This window comes from Chrysochloris asiatica, unplaced genomic scaffold (genome assembly GCF_000296735.1).
Source record: "Chrysochloris asiatica unplaced genomic scaffold, ChrAsi1.0 scaffold00004, whole genome shotgun sequence".
In the NCBI taxonomy this organism is placed as follows: domain Eukaryota; kingdom Metazoa; phylum Chordata; class Mammalia; order Afrosoricida; family Chrysochloridae; genus Chrysochloris; species Chrysochloris asiatica.
In genome coordinates, this window is record NW_006408522.1 from 1,172,535 (window position 1) to 1,190,862 (window position 18,328).

The following is an 18,328-nucleotide window of genomic DNA, read 5'->3' on the forward strand; positions in this document are numbered from 1 at the left end:
CCAAGTAAGCAATATGAGGCAGTTTCAAAATTTTCATGGAAAATGGAATGAAAAGATAATGGATTGGTCTCTCCCTGTCTAGAGGAAAGAAGAATGATGAAAACTGAAGTCACGTGGAAACAGTCCAATGGACCAATGGAACTCAGCTTCTACAATACTGACAGCAGAAGAATGAGATGGTACTCAGCTTCACTACCGACGCCTCGAAAAGGAATCACATTAGAGGTTCTGGATAGGGTGGGAGAGAAATGTGGAACGAAACTCAAAATCATTTAAAAAAAAAGACTAGACATCCTGGTCATATAGAAACCGGTGGAACCCCAAGACAATGGCCCTTAGTCACCTTTCAGGTGAACTGAAATTAATGCCTTGGCTCAATTTTCAACCGAAAAATAAACAAGTCTATAAGGGGAGCAAAACCACTAGGGAGGTACGCACACCTTAGAATAATCAACCATTTGAGATCAAAATGGCAGAATTTGCCCAAGGACAAAGTTCAGAAGGGTTAGGAAAGGAGGAGAAATGGGAAGAGCCACCGGAAGGAAGTGGGATAAATGATGTTTCATTGTAGGGCCTGCAATGAATGAAAGGAGACAACATGTATAAGAATTATTGAACGTAAACCTTATAGTTTGCTCTGTAAACTTTCACTCATTTCACAATAAAGAGCTTTTTAAAAAAAATTTTCCCCCACACGCTTTTTGAAGTCCCCTCCTATCCTCTTTGATCTTCAAAATTTTATCTTAACCAGTGAACTCTCTAGATTTCCACTCTTTCTTCCAAAGGAAAATGAAGCAAACTGTCCTTTCCAATATATTCAGTAAGAGACCCCAGACAGGATGACAAATGCTAACTTTTAGATAGTGCAGTGCAGAGAACAGCACAAAAAGGCAGGGGACCACCTGTGATTCATGTGTTTCCAACCCAGCGATGAGTCCCATAAGTCCCGGCCCTCAAGGGCCTCCCTGCCTAGGGTGCAGAAGACAGAACCAGAAACGAATGTTTTTAAGACCTCATGTGTTCAGCCAACTTTGGGGCACAAGGGAAGGATACTTTGAAGCCACTAATAGGGTGGCAAACAAGGGGTCTGCAATTGGTTTCTTGGACACAATCAAGATGGAATTTTGGAGGAAACTAGTCGCATTCTAGGCTGGCATGGGGCAAACCCAGGTGGCAACAAACAGCCTGGGGCAGGGTGGGGAAGAATTCCGAGATCTTCAGAGTCATAATTCTCAGTCATTTGAGCAAAGCGTAATCCTTGTTTTATTTCCACATTGTTTACAGGGCTTTCTCCCAATGGCATTTGGGCTCGCACTTGAAACGGTTCACTCCACAAACAGTGCTCACCACCCTCACAAATCCCTGCCTGTTTGCAGTAACTATAAACAACCTCACAGAGTCAGCAGCTGCCAGGTTGCAAAGCTCCAAACCAGAGGCACCAAGGGCAAGGTCAGAGCCCAAAACGGTGGGAGGCACTGAGAAGCATCAGGGGACAAGATGCATGCTTGCGTAGGCGCTGGGATTCACAGACAAGCTTTAAGCAAGGTGTTTCCAGGACAAGATCTGTTCTTTGGACAGATTACGTGGGGCACATGGGGAGAGCAGATCCAAGGGGGGTGGAGGAAAGTGTTCAGGAGTTTCAGGCCTCCAGGTGAGGGTGGGTGACCTTCCATACCAGAAAGACAGCTGTCATGGAAACCTCACGCCCCAATCATCCACCTTTCCAGAAATCAAACTAAAATCACATCCTCATCCAGGCCCTCTTTGTACACAACACTCATACAACTCAAAGAGGATTTTCCTAAGACCAAATTGAATGGCCCTCCCTTTCTCCCTCCCCATGCACGTGATGAGAAAGAAGAGCATGGTAATGCATAGTGGAGGGTGGTTTGGGCAATGACCATGACCCACCAGATGGCTAGCTGTGCAAATCAATGTGATGGTGGCATGGCCAGGGTAGGTGGGAGGCCTGGGGGAAGCTACTGTCCTGTTGTTACCACTCTTTCGCTGACTCACCTGCCTTACCCTGCACAACTCCACAAACTGCATCAGGCGACTGGGCCATACACTGAAGTGACTCCTCTCCACTACAGACCCCTTGGAAAGCCAAGAGTGGACTGACCTTGCCATGGGTACGTAGGTGATGTGATCGGTGTCATAGGGAGTAAGGTATTAGGGCTTAGGTACTCTGAAGGGCCAGTCCCCAAACAGACACATCTCCCTTGATGGCCTGACACTTTCAAAACCACTGGGCCTGAAATTCCCACCATTTGTCATTTCTCTGGCATCTGAGGTCCAAAGGCTGACTCACAGCATCAAAGATTTTGGTTAAAGCATTAGTCATGAAGATATACTTCTTTTAAATTCACTTCACAAACTTCTCGGGAGGGCCTGTGCCATGCCAGCCACTGTGCTGGCCACTGAGTGGGAGGAAGGGAGATGATTGAGGCTTTGGGGTCGAGACTAGGAGGCAGACAGAAGTCAAAGTGTGCAGATGGGGCCTCGTAACCCGGTTAAGGAGACTGGGCTTTGCCTTGGTTACACTGGGAAGTTGCTGAAGGGTTTTTAACCACTTGGGTTCAGATAGATACCAAATAGATGTGTTTTGATACCACTATTTTGTATCCCCTGGGGTAATAAACAGGAGCCCTGGTAGCACCATGGTTAAGCACTGGGCTGCTAACCAAACAGTCTGCAGTTTGTACCTATACAGGCAGTTCCAAAGTAGAACGATGTGGCAGTGTAAAGATTTACAGCCTTAGAAACCCTATGGGTAGTTCTGCTGTGTCCTGTAGGGTCTCTATGAGTCAGAAGGGTGGGTTTGGGATGGGTTGGAGTAATAAACAATATGTCATTAGCACCATTAACACCTAAATGGGAATTAGGTAATCAGAGGATGTGTCACCTTACAAAAGACTGAGATCTGGAACTGATAGTTTTAATGCCAGAAGACTGAAGCCAGGAAGAGTCTGTGGCCACTGCCGTGGGGACTGGAAAGTGAAGGACAAAACCCAGTGGACTCCCCTGAGTGCCAGGATAATGGCAGCAGAAGACAGTCTCCTCACATGATTCCTATCTTCAAATAGTCACTGAATTCCTCAATCCTGGACCTCAGGTATCACAGAGATCAAAAGAGATAGTCACTTCCTAGGGGAAGATGGATAGCAAACAATCATACCGGTTTATAAATACAAGCTGGGGTAACGGGTCTGAAAAACAAGAGCAGTGTATGCTCTGAGAGAAGTATCAGGGGATATAATTAACATGGACCAGGGCTCTCTTTCACCACTATGGAGTTGATTCTGACTCACAGTGACCCTGCAGGACAGTACTGACCTGCTCCACATGGTTTCTAAGGCTGTGAATCTTTAAAGGAAGCTGACTACCACGTCCTTCTGCAGAGCGGTTGGTAGGTTCAAACTGCTGACCTTTCTGTTAGCAGCTACCAGGAATCCTCAAGCGCTCCTGGTTTTTGTTGTTAAGTGCTGCTGAGCCAGTTCTGACCCCATAGCCACCCTCTAGAGGGTTTCCAAGGAGTAGCTGGTGAGTTTGAACCCCCGACCTTGTGGTTCAAGCTGACTTTGCAGTCCAGCACATTAACCCACAGCGCCATACTGGGACTCCTTAAGGACTCCTAGGAGATGTTGTTTCACATGAGACCTGACTTACATTAGCCTGCTGAACATTGTGGGGAAGAGCATTCCAGGCAAAAGAAATAGCATGCAGGATAGCCTGGAGGAAGGAAAAGCAAGACCAAAGTAGGACTGAGGGCCCAGTTGGGAGGCAGGCTGGAAGAGCAGGTCAGGACCAGACCCCACAACTGTGTTAGGGATCTTTCCGGTCAGGACAATGGGGAGTCCCTGATCAGCTTTAAGCAGATGGACCATAGGATAGGACATGCAGTTTTTAGAGATCACTGTGCTATGCCGGAGAGCGGAGGGAGGTTAGGCAAGATCGACTCTGCTTTGGATCAGGGAAGCAGCCACAGAGACAGAAAAGCAGATGGAGTTAGATATTCTGAAGGCTGAATGACAGGACCTGGGGATGGGCCAGACGAGGGAGCTGGGGAAGTGACATGGATGGCTTCCTGAGGTGACTGACAGTTCCAGAGAGCCTTTCCCTAAGACAGAGATGCTGGGAGGAGGAGGAGGAGCAGAAGGGTGGGGAGGGCAGAGCAGTACAAGGCTTGGATTTGGGACATGCCCAAACAAAGTCCCTATGATAGAAACAGTGGACCAGATGCCATTTTGGGGGGGCCCTAACCTTCCTAGGGTAACAGGAGGCCCTATCAGGCTCCATGCAGCGTCAGACAGAGTGGGGTCACTCCATGGTTGAAAATTCCATGGGACGTCCAGCCCGGGCATTGGCATGGGTGTAAGAGGATTACCCAGCTCCTGCTTCTCCCTCCAGCACCCAGTCAGGGAACAAGGCTTTCCCCTTGTCTGGAAGGGCCAAAAATCCAGCACAGGAAACTCCTTCTGCTGCCAGGGTGACTAATATTTATCACTGGTATATACAGTAGCCCTTCTTCAAAGCCATGAAATTCTGCCCACAGTTACAGCCACAAGCTCTGCAGCTGCCCTGCCCAAGCTTGGGCCTGCCTCAGCATTCCACAGGGCTGAATAACAAGACACTCTTTCTGTAGGTGCTGAGCTTACCCTACAACTCAGCATCTTCTCAGTGCTCTGGACTTGCTGCCTACAGCTCAGGGTTCAGAGTCCCAGGGGTGGCCTTTGAGGCACCCCAATTACCCTCCATGCTCAGCTCCCCCTGCAGAACAAGACAGCTCCTTCCACCCTGTAGACAGCAGAAAGTGGACGCTCATGACAAGAACGTTAGAGAATACTTGATCTAACCTTCTCATTGTTCAAGGCGGAATCTGAGGTTCAGAGAAGTCTGCTGACTTGCCCAAGATCACACAGCTTAATGGAGACAAAAACTGGAGTCCAGGGCTCTTTCTTTGTGGTCCCCGTCATAGAGTTAAAGGCAGCAGGGCCTCCTCCCAACAGGTGCTTTCTGCTCAGCTAGGTCAGATGAAGCTGTAAGCAGCTTTCATATTGAGAGCATCCTGAGAGAAGACATGAAGACAGACCAGAAAAAAAACAGCCTTTGAAATACCTCAGAGGGTCACTCGCTCTCACAGAAGTTTGCACAAGATACGCCTCAATGTCTGTCCTCCCCTTGCAATCCCCAAGTGGGAAGCAGGTATAGTGCTAAAATTGGAAGAACTGGGCCTGAGGAGACAGACAAAACTGATATAAGTCTTCATTCATGCAATGCAGTTTATGAATTCATCCATGCCCAAAGGTCTGCGTGAAGGGATGCATGGGCAAAGCCCACAGAGGAAGTACTTTCTTGTGTGACACTGGCCACCAAAGAAAGGAGATACAAGACAGCACAGGACACAGCGTTCCAGTGTAAATTCAACCATGTGTGCCAAGCCTCTTGCCAAAGTCATCTGCAGAGGGGACCGATGGAAAACCAGTTGAAAAAAAAGGCACTGCCCACAATTAGTATGAATATTTATCATTTGCTTGCACACTATACAATAAAATCCCCATGGGAAGGGAGGAAAAAGGGGGCTTTCTTCTTTGCCAATCACAGGCATTCCTGAACTCAGGGGTAATGAAGGGTGACCCCACACACACACAAAATGCAGAAGGATGGGGGATGCAGGGCAGTTTCAAAGGGAACACCAAACAATCCTCTCTTCCTAGCACCTCTTCTTCTATAAGCAGGACAGTGAGAATCAACATAAATCTATTTCCCCCAAAGCAGAGATGAAGCCTAACCCCACTTTCCCATTTCTCCTTCATCTCTGACACTAGCTACACATACAGACCCTCTCTGTCTCTCTGCCGCTGGCCATCGGGATTCAGTCAGACCTTACAAACTAAGAAGACACTCTCCTTAGGTTTGCTCATTCCCTAGAATGATTCACAGAACTCATGGAAGACATTATACTTAAGATTCTAGCTTTTAGTACAGAAACAGGATAGAAATCAGGATCGTTCTAAGGGAGAGATATGTGGGTGAGGTCTGAGAAGGTTCCCAATTTAGACCTGTCATTTCTCAGGGAAGGTATAACACCCTCCCTCTGCCAACCAGGAAACTCTGAGCCTCAGTGTTCCAGGCTTTTACTGCCAGTGCTGCATGCTGGGATAAATCATGCCTCCTGAGGCTGGCTGACATAGGCCTCAGGTGAGTGTTTTCTGGTCCAGCCAGCCCTCACTTGCCAGCGCAAATCCTCAGGTGTGGCCCGGAAGTCCCATATGAAGGCACCCCAATTACTTTGTAGGCTATTTCTTCAGTGCCAAGAACAAAGGTCTCGAAACTTAGGCTAAACCTAGGTCCTTTGCCCTACAACCAGACACAAATGGGTAAGTATTCTTGAACCCATCAGACCTGTTACTGAGCATCAATGTACACGTCGATACTCTGTGATGAGAACTGAGAAGTTATTCTAGACGTCAAAACCAAACCCAACCCATTGCTGTCAAGTCGATTCAGACTCAAAGTAACCCTACAGGGCACACTAGAACTGACCCAATGGGTTTCCAAGGCTGGAATATTTACGCAAGTAGACGGTCACATCTCCCCTCCAAAGAACGACTGATGGGTTCAAACTGTGAACATTTTGGTCAGCAGTTTGCTATCAGGGCCTCTCTCGTGCAAGACAAAGGGATTACAAAAAGTTAAAAAAAATATATCCAGTCCCTCTATGTTCACAAATCTATATAGGTCTGACAGGATATTTCTACATATAGATTTACCTATGTTGCAAAAATATTCATGACTATGGTGGAACGTATAGTAGGCAAAGCTATGAAAACGTCTTAGCCATAAACAAGCACCCTGAGGGAATGATTTGCTGGGCCGAAGTTACCAGGACCATTGCCTCAGGGACACCAAGATAAATTAGCAAAGCATAATCCACAAGATAATGTTCTACATCCTAGTTTTTTCTTGTCAAGTTTCTTCTTAGTTTTAATGTTTCCATGTTTTTCTTGGCTCTTCATTTTCATAGTATGTTGTGAAGTATTAACTTTCTTTGAGGTTACCCTATAATCTACTAACTTTTCCCTCTATTTAAGATAGTCTACTTTATCCTGCAATCTACCAGACCTCCTCACACCACTGAGATATCTGTTCCTGTATTTTTCCCTTCTTTGATATTGTTATTATTTTGATCTTTGATTGACCTCCCAGGTCCTCTGAATTCATTGTTCTGTTCTGGACTCTGCTGTCAACTGACTTCCGGGTGGTATTGCTACTTCTGTCAATCACTGGTTGTTGTCTGTTCTTGTTGGTTTTCAGTCCAAAGAACTCCCTTTAGGGTGTTCTGAAGCACTGGGTTGGCTTTGACAAAGTCTCTTAGTTTCTGTTTATCCTAGAAAGTTTTGATAGCACTGTTGTATTTGATCGACAGCTTTGCTGGCTAGACGCTTCTTGGTTAGCAGTTTTTTTTTTCTTTCTTTTAGGGTTTTATATATGTCTCCCCATTGCCTTCTTGCCTGCATGGTTTCTGTTGAGAGATCAAAGCTTAATCTGATTTGCTTGCCTTTTTAAGTAACACTTCTCTTTTCCCTGGCTGATTTTAAGATTCTCTCCTGGTCTTTGATTTTGGAGTCCTTGATTATGATATGTCTTGGTGGTTTTCTTCTGGGTCTATCCTTCTTGGGGTTCATTCAACTTCCTGAATGCTTATCTTCTCATCCTTTGTTAGCGAAATTTTCTTACATAAGCTCCTCAAAACTATCTCCTCTGTGGACTTGTGATTCTTCCTATTCTGGAATGCCAATAATTTTTAAGTTATTCCTCTTCATGCTGTCCAACATGAATCTTAGACTCTCTTCAGATTTTTTTATCCTTTTTTTTCTGCTTGCTCTTCTATCTTAGTAGTACTGAGAGATTTGTCTTCCAGCTCATGGGTTCTGGCTTCCATCTCTTCAATTCTACTCCTTTGCCCTTTCAGTGTATTGTCCATTTCTGATATTTTATCATTAATTATTTGGACCTCTTTTTGAAGGTTTTGAATTGTTTCAAATGCTATCTCTATCTTGTTTGATTGCTCCGGTAACACTTTCCTGACTTCTTACTTATTTTCCTCCAGCCTTCTGTGAAGCCTTTGGATTTGTGTGAATGGCATTCCTCTGAATTCCTTCTCAGGTAGATCCAAAACCTGCTCTCCTTCTAATGGGAAGTCTATGCCTACCTCCAGTTCACTTGTCTCTGTTACTCTTTTCTGTTTCTGGATGTGTGCCGAGATCTTTTGTTGTTTCTTGGACATTTTCAATAGTTAGATGTGTTTTCAATGATTAAATGAATGAATGTATGTTGCTAATTATTAAGCTTACTGAGTGTCTCCTGGTGGATGTGATCTGGAGCTAGGCTTCCACTTTTTTACATCTCTTATTACTCAACTGTGAGCAATCTTAGCAAATGTTGGCTATCTATGTAATGCATAGCAGCTGATACTGGCTCCTGTCTGGATGGTGGGATAGCATAGGGTATGATTGTAGCTTTGCTATATGGTCACGACTGCTGTCTCTCCTTGGGTAGGGAAAGAGAGCTCCTACCCCCAGGAAAAAAGTAAGACCAAAAGGACAAAACACAGAAACAAAAGTAAAACCAAAACCAAAAAAAGCACACAAAAAACAAAACCATAGCAGACTGTCTAGTAGCCTTTGCTGTGCAGATCAGTGTGCGTGCACAGTAGGAACATGCAGTGCTGGGTGGGGGTGTCCACTCACTTGGTCCCCCATCTAGTCACTGCTGTGACTGTATGTGACAGAGATTGAGAAATGAATGGAAGAAAGATAGTTCACAATTTTATCTCTGAAGTTCAGTTAGCTATCTGTGTATGCTCAGTGTAATTCTCAAAATGACTGCGTCCTTGTATATAGCAGTTGGTGTTGGCTCTTGCCTTTTATGTTGGGGTTTTACAGGGTGCAAGTATGGTTTGGCTGTATGGCCAGACCTACTATCTCTTGTTATAAGGCAGGAATAAAGACTCCCGCCCAAGTAGGAGAGTCAACTTTAGAGCTAAATCCCAGAGTCAGACATCATAAGAAGTCACCGGAGGATTAACCTGTGGGACCACTGGGGCTTTCAGAAAGTGACTTCCTCTTTACATCATGGGAAAATTATACCTTCTGGGCGCAATGCTACCTGCCTGAAGATGCCCGGGCTCGACAGAAAGGGTGCACAGGGTAGAGGAGGAAAAAAGGTTTAAAAAAAAGACAAAACTGTCACACCTCTTTTTCCACACGTCTCAGTGGCTTTTGTACTGTAGCAGCCGGCCCCACCCTCTGATCTCCATCAAGACTTTTTACTTTCTAGCTTGATGAGTAGACTATGGTCTTAAAAGTGTGCAAGCTGCCATCTAAAATACAGCTACTGGTCTCTCCCCATCTGGGGCAAAGAAGACTCTGAAATTTGAAGAAGCATGGAAAAACTGAGTCCAATGGACAATGCAAACCTTAGCTTCCACAACCCTGAGATCAGAAGAACTAGATGGTGCTGTGCTACCAACTAACTGATCTGAAAGAGATCACATTAGAAGGTCCTGAACAGAGTGGGAAAATATGTGGAACAAAACTCAACATCAGGCTTCCTGGTTGGATAAAGACTGGTGGAACCCCCGAGACTGTGAGTCTTAGTCACTTCTTCAGACCTGGAACTGAACTTACCCTGTGGCTCCATTTTCAACCAAATAATAAACAAGGGCTATAAGATGAACACTAACACTAAAGAGGTATGCACTCCTTAAAATAATGAACCATCTGAGTTCAGAAGGTTAGGAAAGGGGAAGAACCGGAAACAAGAAACACAAGGTGGATGTGAGATAACTGATGTCACACCCTGGGGATTACAACCAACAACATGAAACAAAATGTGTCTATGTCTAGAACATTGAATGGAAAACTGATTTGCTTTGCAAACTTTCATCCAGTTCACAATGAAGTGTTTGTTCATTTAAAAAGAAATCAGACAACATTTTGCATTGGACAAATCTGCTACAAAACACTTACTTAAAACACACACACATTGGCAAACAGAAAACAAAACCAGTTCCTGCCCTGCTTGCCCTTGGATAACTATTGGCCATCAAAGACAGCAAGTGTGTGTGTCTGGGAGGGAGAAAGGGGTAAAAAGTTATTCTTATCTATCTTCCTGTCTTTGAACACCACCACCACAAAACCAGCCGAGGCAGGCCCTTTTTAAAGTAGGGGCCTGTTACACACACTTCCTCCAAGTTTCCTTACCCACCCTCAACCACCTTTAAACGTCAACATCTTCAGTGTTGCATGGCGTTTCTAACTATGGTCTTGTAACTCCTATCAAACGACAGGAGGGACTAGGTAAATAAGATTCCTTTGGTGCTCTGTCTGCCAAAGAAAACTGGATGAACGCCTAATAATTCAAATAAGGTACATGGCACCCTTTGAGGTATGGGACTATGCAAGTAAGGTGTATGACACCTCTAATAAGAGGATTGGTCAGTTTTGCCATCTGCTAGGCTTAATATAAGCAGCTCTGGTAGTGTAGTGGTTATGAGTCAGGCTGCTAACCTCAAGGGCAGTAGTTCGAAACTACCAGCTGTTCTGCGTGAGATAGATGAGGCTTTCTACTCCCGTAAAGATTTACAACCTCAGAAACCTGTGCAGCTCACTATGAGTCAGAACCAACTCCACGGCACATCATCACCACCACCACCACCGGGCTTAATATAAGCCATCCTGAGGCAGACAGAGCACCCTCCTTATCCCCAAGAAAGAAGAGCTAGGAATGGAGCAAATCCTTTGGATCCCAAGCTGAGAACCTTCCAGGGCCATGAGACAGAGAGAGAGGGAGATTTACCACCAGATATGGCGAAAAGCAGCAGCAGAAACAGGCAGATGCAGAGGCAACAGAATCAGGAGGCTGGCAGGAGATGGCACAGTGTGCTTCCTGACCCACAGAACAAGAGATGAGCACCTTCAGGCAAGAGGCTTGCTGATCAAGTGGGAGGCCTCTGGGAACTTTTCATGGCTTGTCAATCCATGGAGCTAGAGAGCTGGGCACCTTCGGGCCAAGGCTAATTGGCAGGGTGTGCATTCATTATTAGAGCTAAAGAGCTTTGAGGCGAGGCAAGCCTAAGAGACCTAAGGGACTGAGGGCCCAAGAGCTAGGGTGAGGCCTGCTGTGGGCACTGCCAAAAAGTTGAGTCATTTCTGATCCTGCATGTTAACCCATTACTTCCTTAATAAACCCCAGATTCTTGAGTCTTGTTGAGTCCGGTGTGACCAATGCTAAGTATTATCAAACCCAGCAGAGAAATCGAATGTGTCAGCTGGTGTCAGAACTGGTAATGATGTTGGAGAGAGGAGGTAAGTCTGACTTCTGCCTCACAGGAATCAGCCTTGGGCTAATGGTGATGACGGTGAGTGTCTCCACCCCAGCCCCGTATGAAGGCAGGGCAGATCAGATGCCACCGCCATGCCACTTTATACCTCCAGTACAGGTAGAGGCAATTCTGCCTCTGCAGCCAATCATAGCGAGTCATTATGGAGTTCCAGAAATAACTGTGCACAAAGGGAAGAGACCTAGTGTGGTCACTCAAGGTGACATCACAAACCAAGATGGTTATGTCAGGAGCACCGCTGATGTTGGCGGAAACTCTCCTCACTATTGTAGCTGAGACCCAGTTCTCCACTGACCTGAGCACATAGGGAAACCACACAGAACTGCTGAGATCCACATTGGGCCCCACAGCTCCAAAATCACCAATGTCAGAGCCGGCAGGGGCAGTGACACTGAGGAAGCTGAGGCTCAGGAGGGTGACTTCTATTCAGGGTGCTGGTCTCCAAAACAGTAGGATATACCAGTTCTCCCCTCAAGTCCAGATCCAACTTTAATGTTAGATTACAGGTACCAAGAGCCTACGTGTTGTTGTTCCGATTCATAGCAACCCTGTCTAGTGTTTCCCAGGAGCAGCTGGAGGGTATGAACTGCCAACTTTGTGGTTCACAGTCCAGTGCTGATCCTACAGTGCCACACCAGGAATCCTACATTAAAGACCATTCATAACTCACACTTGCATAGTACTTTGCTTTCTTCCAGAAATCTTTCCCACCTTCATTCTTTCCTGTTCACCGTGGCAGCCTTCTGATGCAGGTAGAGTGGGGCTGACTTACCCCATTTTAGGGGCTACTGAGTCCCAGGAAGCCTGTGCATCTTGTTTGAAGATCTCACAATACCTTGTCTACTGTTCCACCACTAGAGCGAGAGTGAGGGGGTGGGAGAAGGGTTAGCAAAGACAAGAACCCTAAGACACAGTACCATGCAAAGGAAGCTGACTATCAAATCGGGGAGGGTCAATGACACACAGACCGATCATGGAACAGGCCAAATTAATCCATTCAGAAATATCTACTGAGGATGTACTGTGTACCAGACCCAGGAAATGATTCAGTCAGCCATTCAGAGAAAGGTGGGGGAAGCGAGAATGAACTGGGATAGCAAAGGAACACTTGACCCAGGTGATACAAAGATGAAGAAGACTCTGGGACAACACCCCAGGAAACACAGGGTGAATCCAAGCATGGCATTTAGTAAGGAGACAGAAAGCTGGAGCGTATTAATGTCCTAGGGCTGTCATGAGCCCTGATGTGGTGCTGTAGGATAAGCACTGGACTGGTAACTGCAAGGTCGGCGGTTCAAACCCACCAGCCGCTCTCAGAAAGCCTATACAGGGTCACTGTAAGTTGGAACTGACTCCACGACACATAAACCACCACTACCACCTGGAGGCTGGCGTTCTGGTGTGGCATTGTAGGATAAGCACTCCAACACAAGGTCGGTTTGAACTGCGAGGTCAGTGGTTCAAACTCACCAGTTGCCTCGGAAACCCTATACAGGGTTGCTATGGATTGGAATCAACTCAATGGCACTTAACATCATCTGGAAGCTAGAAGTCCAAATTGAAATGCTGGCAGAGCTCCGCTTCCTGCAAAGGAGCCATTAAAGGCTCTTGCCCTTGACCAAAGGAGCCTCTCTGGTCCTCCCAGTTCTGGTAGTCCCTGGCATTTCTGGCTTGTGGCAGTAGGATTCCAAGTTCTGCTCCACTGCCAAGTGCTTGTCTTCTCCTCTTTTATAAGAACACCACTTCTATTGGATTAGGACCCATTCTACTCCAATACCACTTCAGTGTTAAGTGATAGCACCTTCAAAGACCCTATTTCTACACCGAGTCACTTCACATATACAAAGGTTGGGACTTTAATATATCCTCTGGAAAAGCACAATTCAATCCACAATTGGGAGGAACTGAGGTGTGTCTCGTCCGGCAGGAACAGGGGGTTCGTATGGAAGGGAAATCCAGACAGTGGTTGACTCTAAAGGACTTAAAATGCCAGGCTAAGGGGAGTGCACACCCTGCCTTCAGTATGTTGTGTCCAACTCTCTCAGCCCACCCTAGCTCGCTCCCAGCTATTGGCCAACCAGGAGCATCAAGGTGGTCAAAATGTCACGTAATTAACAGAACACAGAGAGCCCAGGTGTACAGACACCCAAGTCAGCATGGACCGACAGTGAGCTAAGGACCATAGACAGACATAAAATGCCTGCAGATGAGGCACAAACTCATTCCATCACTCAAGAAAATGTGGGGGTGTAAGCCATACTTTCAAAAGGGCTGCATTTCACACATTTTAAGTGGTTTTCACACATTTCTGAGCAAATGCATGACTGCTCTGTGTGTGTGTGAATATACTGAGTTTCAAAAGGGAAAAAACAGTAGTTTCATCTGACTCACGCTACTCTCCTGGCTTTTTTCTCTCTCTCTTCACACACACTCACACTCGTGCACACACACACACACACACAACATCTCTTCTAGTTTGGGGGGCCTACAGGAGTCACCAAATCTCAATGTACTGACCTTCCCGGGGACCCATGAAAATGCTGTTCAGCTGTTGAGCTCCGGGAGAGCAGCGACTGAGTTGTACTAACATCCTCGTAAACAGATCAAGAGCCTCCCAACTGTGCTGATGTGATGGTAGGAATGAATATTTGCTGCTTCCCATATATTTGGACTCCCTGAAAATGCACGTAAGTTCCGCTCCACAACATACAACCCAAACACAAACCCATCTGCGTTTCTACCTATTACTACAGCTGGAGCCCTGGCTGGGCACTGTGGGTTAATGCGCTGGTCCACAAGGTCGTTTTGAACCACAAGGTTGGCAGTTCAAGCTCACCAGCCACTCCTGGGAAATCCTATACAGGGTCGTTATGAGTCAGAACCGATTCGACGACACTTTAGCAACAACACTACTAATCCTTGTTTTGGAGTCGCCTCTGACTCATGACAACCGTGTAGACTCGTGCTCTCTGGGATTTTCAATGACTAACTTTACAAAGTATCTCATCAAGCCTGCTTTCTGAGGCACCTCTGGTTGGACTCAAACCCCCAACTTTTTATTTAGCAGCCAAGTGTGTTAACGAACCATTCACATCACCAATTTACACTGTTAAGTGCCATCAAGTCGGTTCCACCTCATAGCGACCCTGTATAGGGTTTCCAAGGAGCGGCTGGTGAGTTTGAACCACCGATCTTGTGGTTCAAACCAACCTTGTGGTCCAGAGCTTTATCCTACAGCATCATACTAGGACTCATTCACCATTATTCCTTTTAGTCCCACTCAGTCTTTGGTTTCAGACACCAATCCTGAAAGAGCCTCAACAATTAAAGCACTTTATGCCCACTCAAACACTCACACCAACTTCATGAAATAGGAGAGGTCCCAGTTGGTAATCCCATTTAAAGATGAGGAAGCCCAGACTTAGAAACTTTACATGACTTTCCCCAAAACACATCACAACTAATACAACTCAGGTCTAGTTAGTCCTTGTCTGTGAATCTTTCACCTCAGTTACTGAGAAAACAACTAAACTTCCAAGAGCCTCCAAAGGACCAGATAGACATTGAATTCAGTGATAGCAGGCAATGGTAGCATCATTGCATCAGCACCAACCACGACCAAGAACAGACTTGAGAGAGAAAGTAAGTCTGTCCATGACATAACCAGAGTGTGGGAGGACCAGGAGGACAGACTGCATGTGAAACCGTTTGCTGACATCCAAGCACTGAAACAGTTCATTGACTCTCATCCATAAATATTTCTATAAGCTACAGTTTCGTTTATCCTGTGCCGGGGCCAAGAGGGTTTGAAAGTAAAGTACGCATAAATTCGGTACTGGAAAGTTTCTTATTTCCTGCAGTGTCAGATGTTCACAGTCAAAAAGAAAAGGAGAAGCGATGTCACATGGTAAGTCATCCATCACACACCAAACGTATATGTTTACACATAATTGGTTCCTTTTGCTCAATGCTCAAAGTGAGGAAGACCACTGAAATTGTTGTAGGCACACACGGGGATTCAGCCCAAGCCTTTGGTTATTCCTACCTAACAGTTCCAGAGCCTCCCGGAAGCACACTATGCACTGAATCCTGGGTAGCTGTTCCACCAGTGTGGGACAGATAGCTTCTCCAAGTACTCAAAGAAGGCACAAAATACCAGGTAAGAAGCAGCTGAAACTCAGAAACTTAGAATTTGCACACATAAAAGAATCAAAAGCCCGTTTTCCACTGTGATTTTCCTAATGGATAGTGAGGAGGCGCAACTAAATCTCAACTCCGGCATTGTTCTCTTATTCGTTTGGGAAGTCACTTCCCTCTCCAGGTCTGGGTTCTCATGAAGGTGTGGGTCTGCATGACAAGGTCCTTGCTTTGTTTCTGCCTGCATGTACTCCTCTATTCAACACCATAAATCAAAATGCAGGCTGCTGAGAGGAGCACCATCAGAGGAATACATTTTTAATTAACTGGTAAGGAAAGAATGTTCAAACTTCAGTACTATTACTAGTGCTAGGCATAGAGTAGGCAGCTTTTGCTTTATCCTCGTCATCTGTGTCTTCATCAACAACAAAAATTCCTTGCCACACACCTCACTGGTGGAGTCTGATGACACCTCACTTGGGGATCACTGGCCTGTCTGACTCTTGAGGGCCCACCAGTTCCCAACTTCTCTGAATATGAGAATTAAAATATTGCGGCACATGTATTACCTATCCCTACTGTTCTTCAGCAAATGTGAACCCTAGCTTCTGAGCACCTGAGGAGTACACCATCTGTATGGTTGAGGGAGTCCAGGTATGGCGCTTTAGGATAAGCACTTGACTGCCAGGTCAAGTTGAATCACAAGGTCAGTGGTTCAAACTCATCAGTAGCTCTTTGGAAACCCTATGAAGGGTCGCTGTGGGTCAGAACCAACTCGATGGAACTTAACAACAATGGTTGACTTGTCTCCCCCCCCCAAAATGTGTGTTGCAAATCCTAACTGCTACAGAGGTTACAGAAGTCCTGGTGTGGCACTGTGGGTTAATATGCAAAGTGATTTTGCATTGCAATCACGAGTTCAAGTTCACCAGCTGCTTTACAGGGTTGCTATCTGTTGGAACCAACTCGAAGGCACTTAACAACAACATAGTGGTTACAGACTCCTAGCATGGCACTATAGAATCAGCACTGGACTGCAAACTACAAGGTAGTTAGTTCAAGCCCACCAGCTGCTCCTTGGAAGCCCTAATAAGGGTCACTATGAGTCAGAACTGACTGGAAGGCACTTAACAACAACAAGGTGGTTAGAATCCTATATGGAAGGGAGTTCTTTGTTATGTTAATGAGGGTAAATTAGTGCATGCCTGCATGCATGTGTGCTTGTGTGTGTGTTGGCGGTGGTGTCTTAAGTCGATTGCTTTTGAGATACACCAGTGCAGAGAAAGCACAAGTGCAGTTGGGGACAGGAGATGTCATGCCACAGAAGCTCAGAAGGTGAGAAGAAGCCAGGATTTCCCCCCAGAGCTGACAGAGAAAGCTCTGCCTGAGAGTTGGCACCCTAAATTCAGACTTCTAGCTTCCTGGTGGTGGTGTACGTCAAGTCAGTTCCGTCTCAGACTGATAGCGACCCTGTCTAGAGTTTCCAAGGCTATAAATCTTGACTGGAACACAAGCTTCATCTTTCTCCCACAGAACACCTGGTGGACTTGAACTGTTGACCTTACGAATAGCAGCCCAACACTTGCTACCAGAGCTCTATTTTCTAGCCTCCCAACTGTGAGAAATTTAAAGTGATACTTTCCACTTAAAACCAAACGGCCACCACTCGTCTGTCAGTTTGTCATACTGTGGTGGCTTCTGAGTTGCTGTGATTCTGAAAGCTTTGCCACCAGTATTTTAAATACTAGCAGGGTCACACTCATGGTAGACAGGTTTCAGATGAGCTTCCAGACAAAGACAGACTAGGAAGAAGGAGTGACGAACTACTTCCGAATATTTAGTCACTGAAAACCTTATGAATAGCAGAGAAACACTGTTAGATATAGTGCCAGAAAATGAGCCCCTCAGGTTGGAAGGCACTCAAAATGGGACTGGGGAAGAGCTGCCTCCTCAAAGTAGAGTTGACCATGATTTCACTAATGGAGTAAAGCCCATGGGGAAAAAAGCCCGTGGGACCTTCATTTGCTGATGGGGCACAACTCAAAATGAAGAGAAACAGCTATAAACATCCATTGAAAATAGGAACATGAAATGTATGAAGTATGAATCTGGGTTAATTGGAAATTGTCAAAAATGAAATGGAATGCATAAATATCGGTATCTTAGACATTAGTGAGCTGAAATGGACTGGTATTGGCCATTTTCAATCTGACAACCTCATGGTTTTACTATGCCAGGAATGACAAATTGAAGAGGAATGCTATTGCATTCATTATCAAAAAGAACATATCCAGATCAATCATGAGGTACAAGGCTGTCTGTGATAGGAAAATATCCATGTGCCTACAGGAAAGCCCACTTAAAACCACTATTAAAACAAATTTACGTGCCAACCACTAAAGCCTGTAAGGATGAAATGTTGTTGTTATGTGCCATTGAGTCGGATCCAACCCATAGTGACCCTGTATAGGGTTTCCGAGGGTGTAAATCTTTACGGGAGTAGAAAGCCTCATCTTTCTCCCGCGGAGCAGCTTGTAGTTTCGAACCACTGACCTTAAGGTTCGCAGCCCGATTCGTAACCACTACGCTTACCAGAGCTCCTTTTAGAAGAATTCTATCAACTTTTTCAATCTGAACTCAATCTAACATGCAATTAGGATGTATTGCTCATTACTGGTGATTGGAATACAAAGGTTGAGAGCAAAGAGGAAGGATCAGTAGTTGGAAAATATGTCCTTGGTGATAGAAATGATACTGAAGAATGCATGATAGAATTCTGCAAAA

General features: G+C 45.6%; 1 protein-coding gene across 2 annotated transcripts in view; it reads right to left on the reverse strand.

The window, feature by feature from the left end:
• The window catches only part of SMAD3 (SMAD family member 3), a 160,447-nt gene that overhangs the window by 99,182 nt on the left and 42,937 nt on the right, over window positions 1-18,328 (reverse strand). The window contains exon 2 of one of the 2 annotated variants that reach the window (XM_006831508.1): window positions 830-849. The exons of the other annotated variant lie outside the window; for it this stretch is intronic. Within the exon in view, the coding sequence (XP_006831571.1) occupies window positions 830-849 (20 nt within the window). The remainder of the gene's footprint in view (window positions 1-829; window positions 850-18,328) is intronic. 2 annotated transcript variants of the gene reach the window in all.